Source organism: Erythrolamprus reginae, chromosome 3 (assembly GCF_031021105.1).
Source record: "Erythrolamprus reginae isolate rEryReg1 chromosome 3, rEryReg1.hap1, whole genome shotgun sequence".
Taxonomy (NCBI): domain Eukaryota; kingdom Metazoa; phylum Chordata; class Lepidosauria; order Squamata; family Dipsadidae; genus Erythrolamprus; species Erythrolamprus reginae.
This window is the reverse complement of record NC_091952.1, coordinates 223,482,612-223,497,580: the sequence shown is the minus strand read 5'-3', so window position 1 is coordinate 223,497,580 and position 14,969 is coordinate 223,482,612. Positions and strand designations below refer to the sequence as shown.

At 35.8% G+C, this 14,969-nt stretch overlaps 1 protein-coding gene across 2 annotated transcripts in view; it reads left to right on the top strand.

Annotated features, from left to right (window-relative positions):
- MMP16 (matrix metallopeptidase 16) overlaps nt 1-11,198 on the top strand; it is a 182,202-nt gene extending 171,004 nt beyond the window's left edge. For both annotated transcript variants that reach the window (XM_070748012.1, XM_070748013.1), the window contains 2 exons: nt 1,304-1,419; nt 8,048-11,198. In XM_070748012.1, the coding sequence (XP_070604113.1) occupies nt 1,304-1,419; nt 8,048-8,382 (451 nt within the window). In that variant the 3' untranslated portion in view covers nt 8,383-11,198. The remainder of the gene's footprint in view (nt 1-1,303; nt 1,420-8,047) is intronic.
- The last annotated feature ends 3,771 nt before the right edge of the window (nt 11,199-14,969 follow it).

Sequence of the window (14,969 nt, the reverse complement as noted above, 5' to 3'; positions counted from 1 at the left end):
CTCTGTTTCCAGTTAATAAGGCAATCTATCTTCTTAAAAACTGCATAAATAAGCTGTACTGCAAATTTACTGAGGATAAGACTAAATGCTTTCAGTTACAAATTGCATTCTTACTGTACGTGTACCATATGCAGACAACCATACATAAATGTGGAGAGATAAATATATAGAATATGTCATTTCTGGTGTGTACTTGAGGCCAGGAGTAATCTTTTTTTCTAACCGGGTGGGAGCTATAGGAGTAAAAAAAAAACAACCTCCTTTTTAAATAGATATATATAATTTAGCAAAAAATGTTTATTAAGAACATTCTATAAATTTTCCTGTAAATACTCAGTGAGACTTGCTTCTCATATATAAGACTGCAATCTGATTTTCTTTTTAAATATATATATGCTTTTAATGGTGTGTTATTTCCTTACAAATTAAGATATGGAAGGAATCTAACTGCTTGAGCTGATAAATATTGCACAATGGAATTTTTTAAAAATATTCTGAAAATTACAATATAGAATTAGAAGTGCTATGGAAACTTTAGCTCAGAATGTGATTAAAATCTTGAATAAAGCATTGGCATAGAATAGAATAAGAATTTTATTGGCCAAATGTGATTGGATATACAAGGAATTTGTCTTGGTGTATAGATTATTGCATATCATATTCATCATTATATAGCTGGATTTAACCCCTAGGCATCATAACTGTTTTGATCATATAAAACCACTCATTGATTTGGTTCTCCGAATAGATTAATCTTTAATCTTTTATGAACTTACTGGAAACATGTATTCAATTATCATATGTTTAAATGTCTTTATTACTATTTAGAAGTATATGTTTAAATATGTTTAGTCTGGAGGACCAAAGGGAAAGGGGGGGACATGATTGAAACATTAAAATATATTAAAGGGTTAAATAGGGTTCAGGAGGGAAGTGTTTTTAATAGGAAAGTGAACACAAGAACAAGGGGACACAATCTGAAGTTAGTTGGAGGAAAGATCAAAAGGAACATGAGAAAATATTATTTTACTGGAAGAGTAGTAGATGCTTGGAACAAACTTCCAGCAGACGTGGTTGGTAAATCCACAGTAACTGAATTTAAACATGCCTGGGATAAACATATATCCATCCTAAGATAAAATACAGAAAATAGTATAAGGGCAGACTAGATGGACCACGAGGTCTTTTTCTGCCATCATTCTTCTATGTTTCTCTGTTTCTAAACAGAAATAACCAGGTTGCCTTAATATTATCATTTTAAAAGCATTCATAAAATGTATTTTAACTTCATTCTTTCTATCAGGTATTGGAGATACAGTGAAGACATAAGAACTATGGACACAGGTTATCCCAAATCAATTACAATCTGGAAAGGCATCCCAGAATCACCTCAGGGAGCCTTTGTTCACAAAGAAAATGGTATGTAGCTTCTTGTAAACACAAATACTTGCTCCTTCATTTCCTTCTTTCCTTCCTTCCTTCCTTCCTTCCTTCCTTCCTTCCTTCTTCCCTTCCACATCATTTACACAAAGGGTTCTTTGTTACTTAAATGTGAATCCCCATAACCAGAGATCTCCAAACTTGGCAACTTTAAGACTTGTGGACTTCACCTCCCAGAATTCTGGCTCCAGCTATGCTGGCTGGAGAATTCTGGGAGTTGAAGTCCACAAGTCTTAAAGTTGCCAAGTTTGGAGACCCCTGCCCATAACAGTGCAATAAATACATTTAAGATATCTAATAATTGGAATATATTCAAAGCTTTTTTAATATATGGCATTGTATTGATTATAAGGTTAAAGCACATCTTCAATGTCAAGTCTGTAACTGAAGTGGATGGGGGGAAAGGGAAGAATCATATTGGGACCATGACTCTGTTTGTTTTGTTTCTTTTAATGCTATTTTATGACAGCTACAGCTGAAGGAAGCATCCAGGAGCTTAAAGGCAAGGTTTAGAATTTAGTTCCTGTGAAGGGAACAGCCCTTCCAATTCCAGCTAAGAAAAGATTTGGTTTTTGCAAATAACAAAATATTTTAGGTCAGAATTCTTTTCACAAACCACCCAAATAGAAATATGCCATTCTTACAATCTGTTCAAAGCAATCTACCCTGGACTTGATTAGGGTCACCAAATACAGAGTTAGAAGTTTATACTTTGCATAAGTCTATAACAATACAACATTGTAAACTTCTATGAATATTAAATACCAAACTGAATTGAATTGCAGAAAAATGCGCATTATATTCTTGATTATGAAGATCATTGTATGCATATTAATTGTTGCTTTGGGCTGTTAGCTATTTGATTGAAAAGTTTTACATCTCTAAATACAACTCAACCAATGGTCAGGCTGTTAGCAGTGTACATGGAACTGATTGATCATAGATTTATTTACTTTTCTTTCTCTTGCAAATCTCTTTCCCATGGCAAATCTCCAGTAATATTTTTGTTTGTCTGTAAATGAGATGTGATATTTCTTCCCTTAGTAAGCATTGTTCCTTCCTTTAGCTCAAATCACCAATTATTTTAACAAAAACCTTTTTTCCAGAAAAGTTTAGTTCCTTGTTCTAAGTCTGCCTTCTCATGAGAGAAGCTCCTTTCAGAACGAACCCTTTTAACTATAGAAGTTTCCTTGCTTTCTTTTTTTATAAAAGGAAAGTGATTTAGAAAATAAATATGTCCCCCCCCTCTCTCCCTCTCCCCCCTCCCCCCTCTCTCTTACAATCTTTAAAAGCAAATTATCCATGTTGCAGTTATAGCTACATGTCTGTTAGACTCATAAATAACATAAATATTTATTGGTTTTCCAGTCTTTCAGTCACACTGAACTTTACAGTCTCTAAAATGTTGGCAAAGAAATATCTGGCAATAAAACTAAAAAGAAAGCATATTTATTTTTTGTTCGGTTGTTTTTAAAAAGATAAACTTGGGAAATCCTATGGATTCTCAGAGAAGAAGAAAGAAATGAGTTATCTGCTGAAGCCCAGCAAAATTGTGCTGGGGATTGTACCCTAAAATCTGGATTGATTTGGCTGTTGCATTAAGCTTAAGCAAGCAAGGTTATGTAGGAGAAACACCATACCTAGTTTCACAGAACTGTGATTAAACTTTGCCTGTAGTCATTTCCGTCTCCTCTTCAGAGGTTTCACTTGAAACTGTATCATATCGCTTTAGGGGGAAAGGTCCAGAGGATCTGCTTTTACTTTAGCAACTTACATTAATCCTTTTGGCTCTCATTCATTTGGGTGAGGGGGTGGTTGGGGGGGGGGGGCTGGAAGGAAACAGGAAAACATGCCAAATGAGAAGTAGGAGACTATGTTCAGATTTAAGCTATTTAACTCATAGATCTTATTCTACCTTAAAAGCTTTTTGCTAATCTATTAAAAATGCTAGCAGTGTTTTTTATTAGCAGAGTCAATGTTATTCCCTTTAAACAATACATGTGAATTTTTGTGCACAATGCATAAAAACAAAAGAACAATTTCAAGAAATCTAGCTTTTTTCCTAGGTTGCAGCAGAATATAGGAATATAATATGGGGTTAAACCATACTGCTCAAAAAAATAAAGGGAACACTCAAATAACACATCCTAGATCTGAATGAATGAAATATTCTCATTGAATACTTGGAGTTATATTCTGTTGTTTAAGTGTCCCCTTTATGTTTTTGAGCAGTGTGTCAGAAACTGGACTTGCTATCCAAATGAGGCATGCACACTTCTGTTTCCAATTCTCCATGTCTCCCATGTATTATACCATATCCTTTGCTAAATCACCATGTGCAGTGGCATCATTCTCATCTGTTTTCCTAATCCCTGGGAGTATTCAGTACAAATTATCTTTTTAGTGTGCTAATCATCCAACAGCACTTTACTTGGTTAAATATCCAAACTTTGTTGCACTTTGCAATCACTAGGGAAGCTTTAACTTCCCCACCCCAATGATTTTGGCTACACTGAAAGTACTGTAAGGGAAAATAACAGCTGCATTGAGCTCACTGGGGATAAAAGCCTACAGCCTCCTTGAAGCAACAAGCTCAGTGCAATTGAAGGTAAAGTTGCCTGTCAGCATTGGGAGATGCATTGCAAAGCTGCGAAAGCATATCACTTTCCCATTTTCCTTAAGGAAAGATGGTTCCCCAGATCCCACTCCAGAAGGAATGGCCAACCAGGATCCAAATTCAGATTTGAGAAAGAATAGTAAACTGCCAAAAACAGATTTTGAATGTACTAACCAGAATGAAGAGAGAGGAAATATTGCTTTCTCTTGCAAACAGCTGAAAACTGACTCATAGACACCTACGCTGTGATGGGAGCTGAACAAGAGAGAATAAAAAAGAGGCAACTAAAAGATAGGTCAAGGAGGATGAGGTGTTTGGGGAATCAGTGCAAAGGAATGTTGCCTGACAGCTTAAGAAAATTATGCTGCTCCAAGATAAGCATTTGTTCCTCACCAGCAGGATTTTAGCTCTTGTAGAACATATGTGACAGACTCTGAAGGGGTTTGCTTATAGTAGCTCCAAAATCATCATGATGTTATTGTTTTCTTGCATTAGATCACCTTCATAGATATAACAAACATATATTGTCCAGCAAGGTCCCAAGCACATTGTCTAATATCACAGCAGATAGTAGTAATTGTTCAAAAGAATAGGATAATGATAGTGATGATTATTCCGAGTAGAACAATCAAAGCAAATAATCCAAACAAGATCAGTTATGTCAAAATAATGCATATTGTTAAGTTAATTAGTAAGTTGATAAATGAACTTGCACTGTAGTCATAATAAAATATTTTTGGAAGGCTAAAGGAAATTATCCTTGGAAATTCGTAGTAGCAGTTCATAGTCCTTTCGCAGTGGTAAAACAAAACAATTGTGAGCTTTCATATTAAAATTACCCCAGTCACCCAAAATATTTTTTTATTTAAATGAAATATTAGAAATAAATAAGCCTCTTTAATTTCAGTGGAACTTATTCAGAATAGAATAGGATAGAATAGAATAGAATAGAATAGAATAGAATAGACTTTTAGACTAAAACAATTTTTTATTGGCCAAGTGAGATTGGACAAGGAATTTATCTTGGTGTATATGTGGTCAGTGTACATGCCTAGATACAAATAAGCAATCAAATTATATTAGGAACTGGTTCAGCTTAGTTAGAAGAGTGTCTGGAATGATGGTATTGAATGGTGAACTAAAGTTTACAAAGAGGATCCTTGCATAGGTCTTTGGATACTCAAGATGTTGTAAGATGTAGTGCAGAGCCATATTAACAGCATCATATGTTTATCTGTTTGCTTGGTATGCAAATCACAGAGGGTCTAACAGTGGATCCATGATGGTTTTCAAGTGGGACAGCACTAGCCTTTCAAATAATTTCAAATAATGTTAGAGAGACTGGTCTATAGTCATTCGGTTTCTTAATGGTGGGCTTCTTCGGCACTGGAATGATAGTTGAGTGTTTGAAGGAAGAAGGAATCTAGCACAACTCTAGTGGTTTATTGAAGATTTGGGTGAAGATGGGGACCAATTAAACAAATTGGAAGACTGCAGAAACTTGAAACTTGCAGAATATGTCAAGGAACATATTTTATTTCTCCTGCCTCTCATCTTTAAAGCCTCATCATTCAAGCCAAACTAGTAAGTACATTTAAAAATGGGAGAAAGATTACTGGCACCAAAATAAAATTATTCCAAAACTACTTCACCTACATTAAATTTTAAAAAGATTATAAAAATTAATAAATGACCAAGCCAAGTTGTTTTTATATTCCTGTCATAAAAATCAGAACTGGAAACCCAAAGAAATGATGCTTAATTTGAATAGAGAAAGAAATGGTTTAAAAAATTTGTCCTTGTTATCATTCAGAGACAAAGCTTATTATTTATATGTTTGTTTTATTATAGCAATGATTGTTTTAATTTTTCAAATTAATTCTACTTATTTTTCTGACTATCTCTCACACTGTGAGAACAAAGTTATAAAACTGAAGAAAACACCCAATTGTTTGCATGCAATTGATAAATTGAGGTTGCATACCTATTGTGAAAGTTTTTATTGGATTGATACCATTTTTCAGCTGAGATAGTAAAAGCTTTAATTTTTTTGGCAGGGAGGCTGATTTCCTACAATTAGGCACCCTGTAATTGTCCTGGTTTGTTTTTGAATGATCAAATTCTAGCTCCCTACTGAAGACATGAAGCTGTGTACACCTGTTTTTTTGTTTCAGTGTTCATTTTAAAGATGATGTTGTAACAGGGAAGGGATTCATGAGGGTAGGAGCAATTTAACTACCATATTTTTTGGAGTATAAGATGCATCAGAGAATAAGACTGCACATTAATTTGGGGGGAGGAAAATAGGAAAAAGAATCTGCTTACCAGATATTCATCTGTCTAATATCTTTAGTCTGGTCAGCTCCTGCACATTATTTTATCCCCAGGTTAGGGCTTTAAAAAAACCTTATTCAGAGGGAGTAACAATGAAAAGCTTGCAAGCCAGTAACAGCTGGGAAAATCATTGGCACTTGGTTAGGGCTGGAAAGAAACATCCGGAGCAAGTAGAGCAATGAAAAAAAACCCTGCAAAAACTTAGGGCTTGCAAGACATTCTTTACAAAGAATAACAGTGAAAGAGCTTGCAAGCTGGGGACATTGTTAGCACCTGGTTAGGGCTGGAAAGAAACATTTGGAGCAATTAGAGCAATAAAAAAACCTACAAAGACAGGGTTTGGAAAACATTATTGACAGAGAGTAACAATGAAATAGCTTGCAAGCCACATCATTAGCAGCTGGTTAGGACTTGAAAGAAACATTTGGAGCAATGAAAAAAACGTGCAAAGACTTAGGACTTGGAAAACATTTTTCACAGAGTAACAATGAAAGAACCTGCAAGGTAAGAGTTGGGAAGATTGTTAGCACCTAGATAGGGCTGGGGGAAAAAGCCTTGAAAAAAAGCTACATTAAGAGTACAGTAGAACCCCGACTTACGAGACTAATTGGTTCCGGAAGGAGGCTCGTAAGTCGGAACACTCGTATGACGAAACATTGTTTCCCATAGGAAACAATGTAAAGTCAATTAATCCGTGCAACAAGAAAAAAACCCGCTGCCGCCGAACGCGGAAGTTAGCGTTCGGCTTCAGGAGACAGCTGCGAAGCGGCACGGGTGTTTTAAAACATCGCAGCCAGCCTGGGGGGCTCGGGGAAGCCAGGCCGGCTGCGACGTTTTAAAACACCCGCGCCGCTTCGCAGCTGTCTCCTGAAGCCGAACGCGGAAGTTAGCGTTCGGCTTCAGGAGACAGCTGCGAAGCGGCGCGCGTGTTTTAAAAGGTTGCAGCCGGCCTGGGGGGCTTGCCAGCACCCCCCCGAGCCTCCCAGGCCGGCTGCAACCTTTTAAAACACACGGGATACGAGCGCCAAGGAGCTGTCTCCTGAAGCCGAACGCGGAAGTTAGCGTTCGGCTTCAGGAGACAGCTCCTTGGCGCTCGTATCCCGAATGTGAGCTCGGGAGGCGAACAAAAATGTTGCTCCCCTCCCAGCTCTTATCTCGAGTAGCTCGTAAGTAGAGCTGCTCGTATGTCGAGGTTCCACTGTATAAGACACATCTGAATTTTCAGCCTCTTTTAGGGAGGAAAAGGGTGCGTCTTATACTCCAAAAATTTGGTAACTCACTGCTATAATTTGCAACTTGACCAATATTCCTTTGCTCCTTGAGCTAAACAGACTCAAGTTATTTTCAAGGGTCAATTTAAAATTGTGTTTAAAACTCAATTCTCCCAGCACATTAAACAAGTTAGACTTCAGGGTATAACTCAGTTTGAATTGTTTATGGGTGCACAAAGAGAAGAATTGCTTTATGAAAAAAATGTTTCATAAAATTGTGCAGCAATCTATATTAAAGATAGCGTATAGAATCAGGATGCTCTTTTGACTAGCTGGGGAGTTCTTGTATTCATTTGCAAATTGAAGCTGTATTTTCACTTGCAGGTTCTTTTATTTTGTCCAAATGTCAATCCATTGAAATAATTCAATCTTTGTTTCTAAATAGGCTTCACATATTTCTACAAAGGCAAAGAATACTGGAAATTCAACAATCAAATGCTCCGGGTGGAACCGGGTTATCCCAGATCTATCCTCAAGGATTTTATGGGCTGTGATGGACCAGCGGACCGGGACAAAGACCGACACAGCCCTCAAGATGATGTAGACATTGTCATCAAACTGGACAACACAGCCAGCACTGTGAAAGCTATAGCCATTGTCATTCCTTGCATACTGGCCCTGTGCCTCCTTGTCTTGGTTTACACTGTGTTCCAATTCAAGAGGAAAGGAACACCCCGCCACATACTTTACTGCAAACGCTCTATGCAAGAGTGGGTGTGATGTAGGGATTTTTTTTCTTCTTCTTCTTTTCTCCCAGGAGTAGTAACATGAAATCCAACAAAAGAGCTGTTACGGAGTTTCCTACCAAGGAGCAGGCCTGTATCTGTCTCAGCCAGGGATGATCTTTAAAATCCAGTGGGCTGCTTGTCCTGCACAAGAGTGAGAATTCTCTCCAATAGGAAGCTTCAGTCGTACGCAGTACCCGCCGTTTCTCCAGTCCTTCGTCTGTCTTTGTCATTCAGTTCCAGCCTTTCCTCTGCACGCTCAATATACCCAATGCAAAACAAATCAGGATATTCATAAAAAAAAGGACAACATGAAAAAAGAAGAATCTCTAGCATCCCACTTTCTTTCTTTCTTTCTTTCTTCTTTTTCTCTTTCTCTCTTTCTCTTTCTTTTTCTCTTTGAAAGAATTTTGTGTGAGGTTAAAAAGAAAACATATAAGCATTTTTTTTAAAGAGAAAAGATAGAATAACTAAAACACAACAATCACAATGGAACTTTCAGGAAGTGTGAAGATCCAAAACAGCTTTGTGTCCAAAGAGGATTGCTTTCTGTCAGCTACAGATATAGTCCTATACTCCCACACATAATTTTTATTACGCGGGAGATCAGGATGACATACAGGAATTCTGACTGTTTGGACAGCCATTTTCCAACAAACGAGGGGCCAAAATATCTGCAATATAGTAACAGCCTTAATAATATATTCATTTTGTGTTTTATACAATTGTTCAGAGCTATGTCCTCAATGTTTTCACACATTTACATTCATTACTATATTCAGAGAATATCCTTTTTACTGATTGGTTTAGCATTTATTGGTTTCTTACCCGTCCACTTCCTCTTTTCTCCAGCATTGTATCAGGCGAGTTGGTCCCAGGCTTTCCATTAGCTTCTATGAAACCTTATTTTGAAACCAGACTAGGAAGCAGCGAAATCCAGAATTAAGAATGCAATCAAATTACATTAAAAGTTACTGAGAAACATGACTAGTATTAAGTTTATATAATCAGTGTCTCTTGGAGAACTATCAGACCAGTTTTCAGAGTGGACAATAATATTGATTGACATGTACACAGATTCTGCTTTTACTTAAACGTAACACACTATAACTCATAAATCGGATCTATAAAGCCCTCAATTGTATCGCTATCTTTTCCCATCACTGTTGCTTCTAGTGTGTTTCCAGGACCCAGTAGTGAGTCCTGGCTGGCACATTTTCTTATGTTACTTCATAGTAGCATAATGAAGAGGAAGCCAGAATGGGTTTGGCAGTGGTCAAGTAGATTTTCAGATAATGGAGGGCAATTGTTAGCCCTAGGATTGAGTCAGCCCATCACAATATTAAACAGAACATCAAAATAAGAATGAAACTATTTCTAGTAAATAGCCCCACTGGCGATAATGGGGGGAAAAAGGGGGGGGTTACCATGGATTACCCAGTTGATTTCTGGGTTTATTAAATTTTAATTGTCATACCGAATGTGTAGTGACAGTTCTTCAACATTGCCTCCTTGTCTTCAGCTGGTGCTATGCCAAGCCATTTTATCAATCTCCCACGCCTCTCTGCTGCTCTTTTTCTCCCAACACTATTGATCTCATTATTGGTAGACCCCATGGGTCCCATTAACAAATAATGATCTTCCCTCACACTCTTGAAAAGTGGGTGTGTGAACTCTTTTTTGTTTTTGTTTTTTTTAATCCTGCTAGCAAACATGGCAGAAAACTTGATGAGTGGCATTACGTTCTTATCATGCAAGTGACCTTTTCTTTGGTACGGTGCTTGGAGGGCAATGCATCGTACCTTTGTGAACCACAGTGGGTAGAATTGAACACTTGGCTGCAGTTTGGCTGGAGGCAGAGACATATAATTTGCAGCAATTCAAACACTGGTTGCAGGAGGCGATACTGACTATGGATTGCATTGTCTCTGCTCACTAGTTTTGTGGGGCTTTTTTTTGTGTGCTGAGCTCTGTTGATTAGAAATGACAGCAGTATAATGAGGATGAATAGAAGTGAAAAGAGACTCTGCTGGAGACAGACCCTCTATCATGCTATCTTCAGCTTTCATGAAAGCATTGGTCCTTCTCCAGCATGAGCAATAGAAAAAATGGGGTTTAATCTGTGGGACTAGATGCAACTCTTCCATATAACAATTGGCTTCATTTTTATTTTTTTAAAAAAGCTTGTCTTATTAAGTTTTTTTTTAAAAAAACCCCACTATTCTGCATGAGTACAGAACTTGCTTTTGAATATGAACACTTATAGGTATAGTTAACTCTATCAAGGAGAAGAGAAAGCAACATCTGATACTCCCTGACTGCTGTTTCATCTTCCCTCCTCTTCGCAAGATGTGGTCATTTGGTATTCATCTTAGTTCTCAAAAGGATTGGCAAGACCTCTGGCATTTAGCTGTGTACTAGGTCATGGAAAGAACCCAGGGAACTACCTGGCATTACGTCATATGTAATTTTATGCTAACAGCAGTATTGTCATTTTCATGTGACCTGCAGAGCAGGTGATATATTATTATTATTTTTCCTAGAGAAAAGTCAGCAACTGACATATACCTCTTTTATTGATTTTAGGAGCTGCTTCTCACAGTGACATGTTTTTTTAAAGTCACTGGGCTGTGAATTTATGAAAAGTGTTCAGAAAGAATGCACCCCACTAGATAGATACCTGACTTTTTTATGAAAGCTAGGATTCCGGGGAGGTAGCTTTTGATACAACGAACAGCTTGCCTTGAACTTCATTGATCTGTTGATTGTCATTACTGAGTTAAACATTGTCTTCTGTGAAAAAGAGAAAAACCTTTGCTGTCTGAATTTCCTTACTGTGTACTATTTGATGTCTTTGCTCTTTGACCTTTAACTTGCAAACTGGCACAAGCTCAATGGGAAATAAGATGTTTGCAAACATTTTGGATTGGGATGACATTTTTACAAAAGGGGGGAAAAGCTTGATGTATGTTGTGTGAATTCATCCGTCCTAGTAAACGGTGAGAAGTCCTCCTTTTATCTGGAATATATGCAGACAATCTGATCTTATTCCTGCTTAGTTCCAACTCACTCCAGGGGGAGAGAATTTCTCAATGGAATGTGCCCAGCATTAGTAACTTGTACAAGGAGAATGGAAAAAATTGCAATGTATACATGCACACTCTAATAATGAGCTACAGCATACAAATTTCTATTTAATTTTGATAAAATATTTCATGTGAAACCAGTCCTTTCTATGTATGACTTGTTTTAAATGCATTCTAAAATGCATAAAAATACTAAAATACTTGAAAACAGCCATCATTGACATATATGGGTCCATGTGTGTTTGTGTATACACAAATGCACATGCATATACTAGGCTGAAAACAGTTTCTTACTAATTTCCTAATCCACATTACCAAGTCATTTTATAGAGAGTGTAAGAATATATACATATTATTTTTTGGTAATGACTAGCTGGACTGCCTTGAATTTATATTTCTATTGAGTACAGCATGAAGATTAGTATGATTCAAATGAACATGATTTGGGGCTTTGTTTTTTTATTCTGAACTGAAGGTTTATTTTGTAAAGAAAAGAGGGATGTAATACAGGATTGCACAGACAACACCCCCATCAGCTTAAACAGACTGATAAATGAATGACAGAATGAAAGAGAAAATAATTCCTTAGTTTATAGCACATATGCATTGCAAATAGAGGTTTGGAATCTCTTAAATATATGATATACGGTATATTAACAATTGTACCACTGTGAGATCATTATATTAGCCAATTATATCTAACTCAGCTGATGGTGCACTACGTGACTTATGCCAGACTTCTCCATTTCCTTATCCTTTCTTTTCAAAACATATCAATTAACTATAAAAAACATTATCGTTTTCTATTAATAATCAGTTCTACTACTACATAGTATTTTTTTCTTTTGTCTCAAGTTCTCTTGTGCTTAACTTCAACTAAAATAATTAGATTACATTGGTTGTATTTAACTGTAGCCAATTAGTTAGTTTTGGCATTTATCATATGAATGAATCTATTCTGAGTTTGGATACAACCTGTAAAATATATATGTTATTGCAAGAAACTAAAAGTGAATGTTGATACTGATATATTAAGACAGGTGATTGCAGACAGGTTTGGTGAATAATCAAAACTTTGGACACATCAATTGAAGCTTCGCAAAAGTGATTGTTAGCATTGACAGATCTGTATCTGGAAAATGAAAACATAGATATATTATGAACATTCACAAAACTGACAGAGGGATAACAGTCAATGAACTTTGCATCTTTGCTGTTACATATCCATTTCTTTAATATACAACAACAGACAATATTTATTTCCTTATTCATTTAAATATTTTAATTCCCTTTTAGAATTCTTAAAAACAAGAAGAAAGCATGCAGCCATTTTTTTAAAAAAAAAAAGGAAAACAAACATTTGTATTTGATGGAGTTATACAATACTTTTACAAAAAGTGAATGGTAATAATGTATAGTGCTAGATGTAATATGAATGCATAAGTATGAAAAGTTTAGCATACTTTTGTCATAGAAGGTAAACTTATGTCACAATTTCTTTTATTTTATAAAGCAATCAACTGATTTTTTTCCTGCCATCTATTGTTGTAACCCCAGTATTCAAATTAATTTTATCTTCGCATCCACGGACATGTGGATCTATATAAATTCAGTATAAGAGTGTAAATTTATTGAGAAACCTCTTGAGATAAAAAGCAAAATATTACATTCCAAAATAAAATGGATTTTAAAAAAAGACCTGTAAGTCTTTGGTAAGAAATTCAAGAAAGTTCCAATTTTAGAAATAATGACTTTTGAATAAATCCTTTATTTTGAATAAAAATGCAAATGTTCCTTTATAAATGAGATTAACTTCATCATAGATACAATAAGGACAATGGATAAATCAATGTAACTTCACAACGCATAATACATAGAGACCTATTTTTAATAAACACACCTACGCTCATATTAATCAATCAACATTGTTAGGTCAGCCCGTCAGCATAGTTAGGATATGCTATAATTGTAAGGGATAAATTGCATGTTCTGTTTGTCATAAACAGTTTTCATTTAACCCCTTTAGAGAAAAATATTTGATATTTATCTGATATGGAAAAAATAGAAAATTACTTTAAATAAGAGATTGTAAAATCTCTGACAAAAATTTTTAAAATCTTTTTTTCCCTTTGTGTCTTTTTTCCCCTCTATCCCTCTCTCTCACTTTCTTTTATTATTATTATTATTTTGAGACAAGTATGGCTTAAAGAAGCAGAAGAATGTAGTCAAAAATATGTGAAAACAAAACTAATTAAATATTGTATTGAAACTTTCCCTATCGATTATAGAAATAATTAATAGAGTATTCATGCCAATTTTGCCTACTAAAACATACGAAACATACGCAATAAGTGAATCTAATAAGTACAATTTTGTTACTTATATATTTATATTATATAACCCAATTCTATACATGTTTGTTTACCATCTTCTTGAGTTCATTAGAGTTTCTATTGACATATAAATGTGCAGAAGATTACAACATATAATAGCTGTATTCTTCAAATCATATACACTTAGGTCTGTTTATATTTCTTTATTTGAGAACTGAGGGGTTTCTATTCAATTAATCTGCATAATTTTATTTTACCAGACCACCATTCTGGTATTTGAAATGATTGCTGCACATCATATAAAACAAAGGATTCTGTTCTGGTTTGTTGATACGAATGTATTGTGCTAATTGACAATCTTGAATGAAATTTCACTATTTGTCATCTTTTAATGTTTCCAAATGTAAAATAATGCACTTGGGGAAAAGGAATCCTCAATCTGAGTATTGTATTGGCAGTTCTGTGTTAGCAAATACTTCAAAAGTAAAGGATTTAGGGGTAGTGATTTCTGACAGTCTCAAAATGGGTGAACAGTGCAGTCAGGTGGTAGGGAAAGCAAGTAGGATGCTTGGCTGCATAGCTAGAGGTATAACAAGCAGGAAGAGGGAGATTATGATCCCGCTATATAGAATGCTGGTGAGACCACAATTGGAATACTGTGTTCAGTTCTGGAGACGTCACCTACAAAAAGATATTGACAAAATTGAACGGGTCCAAAGATGGGCTACAAGAATGGTGGAAGGTCTTAAGCATAAAACGTATCAGGAAAGACTTAATGAACTCAATCTGTATAGTCTGGAGGACAGAAGGAAAAGGGGGGACATGATCGAGACATTTAAATATATTAAAGGGTTAAATAAGGTCCAGGAGGGAAGTGTTTTTAATAGGAAAGTGAACACAAGAACAAGGGGACACAATCTGAAGTTAGTTGGGGGAAAGATCAAAAGCAACATGAGAAAATATTATTTTACTGAAAGAGTACTAGATCCTTGGAACAAACTTCCAGCAGACGTGGTAGATAAATCCACAGTAACTGAATTTAACCATGCCTGGGATAAACATATATCCATACTAAGATAAAATACAGAAAATAGTATAAGGGCAGACTAGATGGACCATGAGGTCTTTTTCTGCCATCAGACTTCTATGTTTCTATGTTTCTA